The 9,426-nt window shown below is 39.2% G+C and overlaps 1 protein-coding gene across 9 annotated transcripts in view; it reads left to right on the plus strand.

Annotated features, from left to right (window-relative positions):
- The window catches only part of kif13ba (kinesin family member 13Ba), a 91,305-nt gene extending 83,307 nt beyond the window's left edge, over positions 1–7,998 (plus strand). For 8 of the 9 annotated variants that reach the window (XM_087290306.1, XM_087290303.1, XM_087290305.1 and 5 more), the window contains 3 exons: positions 1,946–2,011; positions 2,273–2,945; positions 4,068–7,998. In XM_087290306.1, coding sequence (XP_087146432.1) covers positions 1,946–2,011; positions 2,273–2,945; positions 4,068–4,276 — 948 coding nt within the window. In that variant the 3' untranslated portion in view covers positions 4,277–7,998. The remainder of the gene's footprint in view (positions 1–1,945; positions 2,012–2,272; positions 2,946–4,067) is intronic. The other variant, XM_087290304.1, reaches the window with a different exon arrangement.
- Positions 7,999–9,426: the final 1,428 nt, after the last annotated feature.

Here is a 9,426-nt window from a genome sequence, read left to right on the forward strand (position 1 = left end):
CATTTAAATCGATAAAGGATGAAGCACACGTCACGTTTTCATCGTAGTTTTGGACGCAATATGTGAAATAGCCAATAGAGATTTAACCTGAGACAGTACAAGCACTGATCTATAACAGATATCTGATTACAAGCCACGCTGAGCGGTTACAAGTTACAACACACAATTAAATACATATTTTGTTAAGTACAGAAAGCGAACCGTTTTAATCACACTTGTGTAGGAAGGAAGCAGTTAGAGGATCTGGAGGAAGAAGAAACTGGTCCATACAAACTGTATAACAGTTACTGACAATGTCCCATACATTAGTAGTATTTGCTGATCCTTTGTTTAATAACAAACGGCCAGCAAATCCCGTGTTGCAGCGCAGGTTATTGTATCAATCATTCCTGTCATCAAAAATGACAGGAACAAACGCAGCACACGGTTGGCTATACTGTGTTGTTGTTGTGAAAATGAACTTTAACCCTTTATTCCCCTCAGTCGCATGTCTGGCCATATCTTAGTGATGGTAATCTTCGCATCATGATCAGTCCTATGATCCTCGCACTCTGTTAGTGTCTGAAGGAAAAGGCGCATTCATGTTTTACTAGATCAGGTAATTCATATTTGCAATAGTTTCATGTCGACGTCGATACAAATAGGAAAAAATATTCAGACGAACAAAGAATCATTTAAACGACTCTGAGTCGAATCTTTTATTAAAAAAAGATATTTGTAAACCAGGTGTATTTTCAGATTTAACCCTCAGCTGGATGTTTTCACTCACTTAGAGCTGTGTTGCACATTACAAAGAAGGTACTTTTCAAAAACCTATAGTAGGAACTCTTTATCGTAACTTTCCAGATCATTGTTTATGCTAAAAGCAAAAGAATATTTAAAACCTGTAATGAATATGCAAAGAATTTATATGCACGCATAAAATATAATATATATCCAGTAAGTGGACTGGAGTGTTAAAAGTGTAATTTTGTGTTGATGCTGATGTTACAGTATAGCAGATTAAAAAGCTTGAGGTAAAACTTGGTTTCTTGTTGTAACAAAAAAAACATTTTTTTTTCTTGGCATTTTTAATGAGATTCACTGATTTTCTCTAAGTTTGTTGCCATTTCAAAGCTCTCCCTTCATTTCATTTATTCAAAGTATGAGCCATATTTATGCTTACAGACATTTCTGTACAGTAGCTTCATGGTGTGATTCATGCATGAATATATAAAAAATGAGAAGGATCCGTCATAAAAATAGCAGAATTAGTGCCTACAAAGCCTGTCAGAAATCTGCTGCATTTAGATGAGTAAATCATATGAGGTAATCAAAGAGGCATGCAAATGCTTTTGACCGATTTAATTTAAGCCAATTTTAGATGCTAGTGCAACGTTGTTCTCTTCATGCTGCTTCATTTCCATATAGACAGAAATCCCATATGTTACTACATTGCAGATGTATCCATGATATATTATCCACCTCATATGAAGCATATTAAGTCTTTAAATTAAGCCTTATTGCTTGCTGGTGGATTTTTTTGTGTGTGTGAGAAAAGCGGGCTTTTTGGTTTTCCATGATTAAAACAGTGTCCTCATTTTGTCAAAGTAAATCATGTCAGGGAAACCTGATTATATGTTAGACAGGAGTCCACAGATAAACTCCAGTGTTTAATTTCCCCAAGATTAATTGTCAATCCATACCCTTTCATCATATCTCCCAGCATGCTTTCTACAGAGGCGTAGAGAAGGGGGAAAATATGACAGTGATATTTCATCGTCTACATCAGTCCTCCCCTGCATACAGACTTTTGATCTGTCAGTACATTAGATCAAACGTAATCCAAAGGCTCCCAACATAAAAAATGAACCCATGACACTTAAATCAAGCTTTGTGCCGCCTCTCTGAAAACCATTACTGAAATCGTAAAAACAAATTTAATGCGTTCCATTCATCTCCCCAGCATATGCCACGGATAATGATGCAAACAGCCAACAACCCTGATGAAGGAAGAGTAAGAATAGAACCGGTAAGTAGATCTCCACTCTGATCTCATGCTCCGTCTTTCGCGAAATTAAATAAATATGAATGATGAATTGACTTACAGACTTGCATTTTTGCAAAAGTATAGCCTAGGAAGATATTTTTAAGAGGCCAGACTTTCTTTCCTGCATGTGATGTAAATTGCATGCTATTAAATCTGTGGTTTTCCTAGCATGTGAGAGTCAGATGATAAGTTGAGGTGTAGTTAAATATTCCTTGTGGTTTTGGACGTGCTTCCCCCCCGTAGGTTGCAGTAATGGGGAAGAGCCCTTCTTCAGACAGACACTCAGATGCTCCTGATGCCCCATCCTCTATGCATGATCCGCATGACCTGCCCCTGAGCCCCATCAGCGAGGCCTCCAGTGGCTATTTTTCTACTAGCGTCTCCACTGCCACCCTTTCCGATGTCTCCATAGCTTGCGGGGACCTTACCCCTACTCCCAATACCCAGCTGGGTTCTGTAGCATCCAGGCAAAGAGGGGAGGACAGTGAAGAATGTCTTGCAACCCCTGTTAATGCCTCTATTGCTCCTGTAGAAGCTGGGATAAGATCTGACAGACATAAACACGAGGAGGCGGCCCACAGGAATGGCGTCACCACCTCTCAGCAGGAAGCACAGCTACAGACAAACCCAGTGTTGAGTACCTCCACGGACAACCCTTTCTCCCTACAGAAGGTCAAAGCCAATGAACTCAGGTCTTTCAGTAACATTCTTGGAGACGGTGATGGAAAAGCAACCACTAACATCTTGGAGAAGTTGGAGATCACCTTCGAGGATGCAGAACCCAAGGAACTTGCTTGGCTCAAGGTTGGAGGGAGAGTCACTGTCGGAACCAGTAAGTCCGGCACAGTCCGCTACATCGGTCCAACGCACTTCTCAGAAGGCGTCTGGGTCGGCGTTGAGCTGGACACTCCCTCAGGTATGTCAAGTACTCTATTATCTGACAACTTTTTCTTAGAGGTCAACAGATGCTGCATACCAATTTGCTTACTTATGCTACATCCTAAAAGTATGTAATGTTTATAGAAAAAGTATATACTTTCGAGTGTGTAACAGGAGTATGCAAGCTTTCGGATATAATACTTTCTCATTAATGGGGCATTATATTCCTTATGTATACCTGTCAATCATCTTGACACATCACAATAAGCAACTGTACCTCGAATTGCTACCGGAATTAGACCTTTTTAGTAACTTTGGATTATCAACATACTATGACTTGGGACACACTAATTTTATTTTTGACAACCCAAGCTCATTCTGAAAACGTAGTCCCGCGGACGTTTCTGGAGACAGCGGAATACGTCCCGGGAGGTACGTACGGCTGCATTTATTTTTTTCAAGCGAACGCTGCGGAGCGGTGTGACGCTGTTCCCTTTCGCGCTTGCCGGCCGGCCGACCGCTTACCTCCTTGTGGAGGGCTTTTCCGCTGCAACCCGTTTGTCCACTCAGCTCACCGTGTACGTCGACAGGCTTGAGATGCAGAGAGGAGTTGACCACAGTGATCGGTTTCGAGTCCGGGGAAGAGTGGTTCCAGCAATCAGGTAAGACAAAAACAGAATCCCAAAAATTAAGTGAACGAGTTTTATAACAGGGTGAGAATGCGGTGAAATCCGAAAACGCGGTAGAAAAAAAAATCAGGGCTTTTCTTTTTTGGATGGCTTTTGTAAACTGTTGCTCGGGTTTAGGGAAGTGAGGCGGGCGGGTCAATCTGTAAAATTGGTTGGGTTTAGGGAAGGAGGAGGGTGGGTCAGCCGATTGGCCGGTAGCGCAGTCTGCACTCATAACTGCACTCATGAGAGACGTTTGAAATGCGGAAAAGCGCACAACAGCGGCCTCTCGCAGATTCGCAAAAACAAAAACTGCAGCCGTACGTACCTCCCGGGACGTATTCCGCGGTCTCCAAAAACGTCCGCGGGACTACGTTTCCACAATGAGCCTGGGTTGATTTTTGAATTCTATTTAAGATGGATAGTATGGGAATTGGGACACAGTATTGGTCTTGATGAGACCCTGTTCTTCTGTATCCCTTGTCCACCAGGTAAGAACGATGGTTCTGTCGAGGGCCACCAATACTTTCGATGCAACCCTGGTTTTGGAGTACTTGTCCGTCCAGATCGACTGAGCCGCCGGGAAGCTTCTAAAAGACACAATGAAAACCGGCGCAGTGGGGAGTTCAGTCAGCAGCTGAGGGGAGGAACCGGCACTGCCATTCAGAAAGCAGAGAATCGCAAATCCTGGACCAGCTAATTGACTGAGCTGAGCAGGACAGAACCTCCACCTCTATCCATCACTGTGCTTGGGCTAATGGAGCATTCTTATACCCAATTTTGCATGGAGGTGGTACAACATTCCCTTACATCAGTTTCGGTGCTGTGCTAGTGTGTAGCATGTGGGAGTGCTATGGATTTTTTTAACATGCAAGTCTTCTTGGGTTTGACCATAAATGAATCTTCCGGGTCTTTGGGATCAACCCATCATTCTTTTGTTTGTGCCCCGGAGTCTACAAATACTACAAATTATGCTTGATTTGTCCTGTCTGTGCAGTCAGTAGTCGATTACTTGTCTCCTGAATGTGCCTTTTAAGTCAACCCATTCTTTGGTCATCATCCCTCATTGCACCTTGATAACACTAGTTAGAACGTAATAAATGCTATGGTAGACAAACAATGTATCTCAGGGATCTGATCAGAGTTAATGGAAGTGTGTTAAGACACCCTGTTTGGTCTTCAGCTCTAAGCCGCTATCAAGCATATATTTTGAGAAAGGTTATCGCCCTGAGCAGGTCAATGCAGGGGATTGATGTCGGTTTCTTCATGTTGTTGAGTACTACTATTACTTGGCCAGTGATTGCATGACTAAAACCACAAGATGGAATATTTTATTTGGTTTTGGATTGCCTATCAGTATTTTAAGATTAAACTGCCAGCTCGGTGCGTATCCTTGATTGCACATGGAGAGTTTTTAGACTTGACTAAATTGGCACATTCAGGCTTAATTGACTGGCTTAATTAGGCTCTCTCTTAATAGGTTTGATGATTGGAGTGAACAAAAAAAGAAATCATTTTAGAGGACTTATTTACAATCTGATGGGTTGGGGCTCGTTTTAGTAAGCAGCCTTTTAATTGGAATTGGGTTATTGAAACTACTTCAACATAAAATGACTTTGTGCTGCAATTTAGTGACAATTTAACGTAGCTCAGTTTGATTGGTTTGTAAAGACAAGAAGGTCTTTCTTCCGCAAGAAGGTCACGGTGAAAGCACATTCCAGTTTTATGAATTTTTCCCTTTACAGACAATACCCTCATCTTATTTAGTCAAAATCTAAAATCACAAATATATTAGCAGTATGCGCAGAGTGGACACATTTCTATAGTTTTTAAAAAGACGCATGATTCTATACTGATATGACTCTTGTTCACATCAAGATGGATAGAGAAAGACGTGTTATTTCATTCCTTTTATATTCTATTTTCGTGGAAATCATCTTGCGATTTCTGAAGTCTAATGCAATATCAAATTATTCAAATATATTTTAATGGTTGTAGGTATGTACATTGATTTTTATAAAGTGTAAAAATCCCATGAATGGAAAATTAATTTGCACATTTGATTTCTAGTCGATAGCTTATGTGCCCAAAGGGCGCTTTAGTTTTGTTGTAAATTAACTTAAACTAACCAAGGATCCACTGTAAATCAACTTTTCACTGGGTTTGGTGCTCGAAATTTCGTTTTAAAAAATTTCGAAATTTCGATCTGCGAAAAGATGAGTTTCTGCGGCGGTTTCACATTGCTTTTTATTTGTTTTCAAATGAAGTGATGTCCTGAAGTTTGTGTTCGGTCTAAAAACTAAAGGCTGATTTTTACTTCTGCGTCAAGCGCATGCTCCAACGCAGCATTCCCGCGGTCAATCCTCGCCATGGCCAACGCTGACACACACCTCTCAAAATATTTAACTACATGTCGCTACGATGTGTTGCTCAAACTGTGTGATCGGTCGGCTTGGTGGCGGTTACGAGTGTGGGTGGGACCAAGAGCCGAGCGAACATGTTGGAGCGAGTGTTTACAAGTGTCGAGTCCCATGAAGAAATTTAGTTTTGTCTTTACCTTATGATTAAAGTTGTTGCACGTCCGCCGGTTCCTGCCTCAGAATACTGAGTTTTAGATGCTTGTACATCAAGGCAGTGTTCATCAACAACAAAACACCTGCGAAGAAACTCTACTGCCAGTTAGTGTTTCGGAAGTGTTATTGCAGAGCAACACAAACAGCATGCCGAAGCAAATGTGTCTGCAAACTGCAAGACAGGGGCGTAACATAAACGTGCGTTTCTTGTAGTAAGTTAGAAAAGAGGTAACTTTCAGTTATTGAGATCCCATGTGAAATGCTGTTGCCAAGATGGCGGAAAAACTTACCAGATAACATTTTCACCAAATGTTTTCATAGGTTTTCTCCAGATGTATTCATAACCAATTCATTTGATGTATTATTATTATTATTATTATTATTATTATATCCATTCATTTAGCAACTCCTCAATGCAATTTGTTGACAACTTCATCTGTTTTGTCATGACAGTTTGCCCTCTTGGCGTCGCCCCCTGTGGTTGCAAATATTAGTACAATGGCGAGCGCGTCAAGTATGAAAACCTCCGCAACTCGTGGCTGTACGTTACTGTGATGGTTGAGTTCAGGGTTGTTGTAGGTATAGACGTTAATAACTGATGGTTGGGTTTAGGTGTGGAGTAGGTGTAGACGTTAATAACTGATGTACAGCACCATAGTTTTTACATGTAGGTTATGCCTCTAACTTACTACAAGTTACACCCGTCTTGCAGTCCGCAGAGAGACCCTACTTCGCATAGGTATAAACGCATGGCAACGTGCAAGGCATGCGCCGTGGGTCATGGTGATCACACTACGCAGAAGTATAAACCAGTCTTAATTTGCTTAATTTTTTTTTTTTTTTTTGTATCTCAATCTGTGCCTCATTCATCATGGAGAAAAAAACGAAACAAACGCACACATGGAGTTGACTGTTGCTGCAACAGCAAGACTCTAAGACCTGCTGGATCACGTTAGCAGCTAGTCATTCTCCAAGTATTATATTAAAGGTAATACACGAACTGACTGATTGCCTTTGAACTGACAAGTCTCTACTAGGTATTTCTTTCTAGCAATAACACTCAAAACACAGTAGGAATTTGACAGTTTGAACCTAGCTTGTTTCTTTTGACTACAAAGGGGAAATGAACTTCCTGAAGCTGATCTCCTTCCACGACCCCAGATTTCAATCATAGATGCTTGTAAATGTGTTTATATTGGTATTCTTTCATTTCAAGTGCAATTGACTATTTTTCTAACTCATCACACCCCTTTTCGACAATGTAGTCTCCAGTAGCAGTGATGTCTTGATCTGTCATAAAGTGGCACAGAGCCATATCTGAACAACCAAACGGTGGCCTTCTGAAGTCGATGCTAAATACAGGTGCGGATATTTGTGCTCTTCTTCTGTTTGAAATCCTTCCCGCTTTTTCAAAAAGAGGTTTTGAAGGACGCTCTGGGCCCTGTTGTTTACACAGATGTCAGACGAAGCTCTTGGCAGGAAGTTGCTGCTCTAGTTTTTGTAAAAAAAAAAAAATAATAAAAAATGTCTCCTTCCCTCTTTCTTAGCAGTGAGTGAGTGAACAGCTCCATCTTTCACCACTAGTCTGTGCCTGTCCTGATGATTTCATGTCCTGAAAGTTGTCGCATATATTTCAGTATATGTGTGAATGCTGTTTGTTTTGTACATAGTTGCATCTTGATAGTTCAATCGGAGCACAAGGCTGGGTTTGATTAATTTAATTATCTGCAATTCTATGCTGATATCCAAAGAATAATCATGTATAATATTTCATTTATAATTTCTTTTATATTGACTGTACAATAATCTGGCTGAAAAGGAAAAGACAAATAAAAAGTGAACTGATTAACAGATGTGTCATTACTTTTAATGGTTTATTATACTTGGGGTATTTCCTTAGATTTTAGGGAGCGCAGTCTTTGCTCTATTGACCTTAATTTTAATGGGATGGTTCACCTAAAACAGACAATCGTCGTCATTTACTTCACACTTATTACAAGCCAGTTGATCATATGATATTATATATTGTTTTAACACTGGCTTTGTTGATTTTAGTAGCTTTTAACATGTACTTCGTTTATAATAGGATAAATATTTAGAATAAGTAGTTTTTGGACATTTACTGTAGATGTATCTTTTTTTTTATACAATGAATAAAAGGTTTAGAATTTTCTCCCAAAGGACACTTCCATAAACAATGATATAGAGTTCCCATCTTTTATTGCATTGCATTTCTTAAGTGTGAAAATATTGATAAAATATAATTAAATATTGGGCCATTGATAAGTGCTGTACCAAGAGGAATCCTTTGTTGGCTGTAGCTTCGGTGTGACTTCAGCTAAGTAATTTTGGCCATTGCTAAGAAATGTTTTTCATCCATCCATCCAGCTGTGCAAGAAAATAGACAATATCTGACGTAAGAGAAGTCTTATTCGCCACTGTTGTTTTTAGGTAGAAAAAACATTTTACAAGTAACTTTTATTCAAAATCTTTTAATAATTTTTATTGAAATAGACAAATTCTGACTGAGGAATATTGAACGTGCTGGCTAGTTTGTTATTTGCCAAATAAATGACAATGGGCTACAGTTTTCCATTTAAAACTTTAACATTCCTTTTTTTGTAGTAATATTTGGTGAAATTAATTTGTATTTTTTTATTTCTTTATTCTAAATATTTAGGAAATATCTCTGGTACCTCAAAAAGTGTGGTTATGATAACCCCCCCCCCCCCCCCCAACCAAAAAAATAAGTGCTAAAAATGTCACTAAAATGCAGTATTTATATACCTCAAAAATACAAAATGAGGCAAATACCTACAAAAAGGTCCCCTATTTGAGAAAAAAAGAACCACCCCTTTCACCAGGCTGGGTACAGGCCTGATTTATTTTCTGTGATTCTTTTATATCTTGACATCATGCCAAACGTTTTCTGTATTTTAATTGCAAGTACGTATAATATAGTTTTGCTGTTGTTTTGTTGAACACAAGATATTCTGACAAATGTTGGAAACCGCTAATTGTGTTTTTCACACAATAGATGTCGTTACTGAGTTCTAATTTTCTTCAAAATATCTTGTTCAACAGAAAAAAAACTTTTTTTTTCTTTAAAGTCCCCAAGTAACATTAACGTTACATTTTCATGTTTGCGTGAGCTATCCCTTTAAGGTAGGCTAACAGAAAAAATCCAAAATAACTTTGAGGTGTGCGATAATTATTCTGTAAGGTAATATTATCAGTTAAAAAAGAAATTTGTATCATTTTTACCAAAAAATATTGA

This window comes from Danio rerio, chromosome 17 (assembly GCF_052040795.2).
Source record: "Danio rerio strain M-AB ecotype USA chromosome 17, GRCz13ab, whole genome shotgun sequence".
NCBI lineage: Eukaryota > Metazoa > Chordata > Actinopteri > Cypriniformes > Danionidae > Danio > Danio rerio.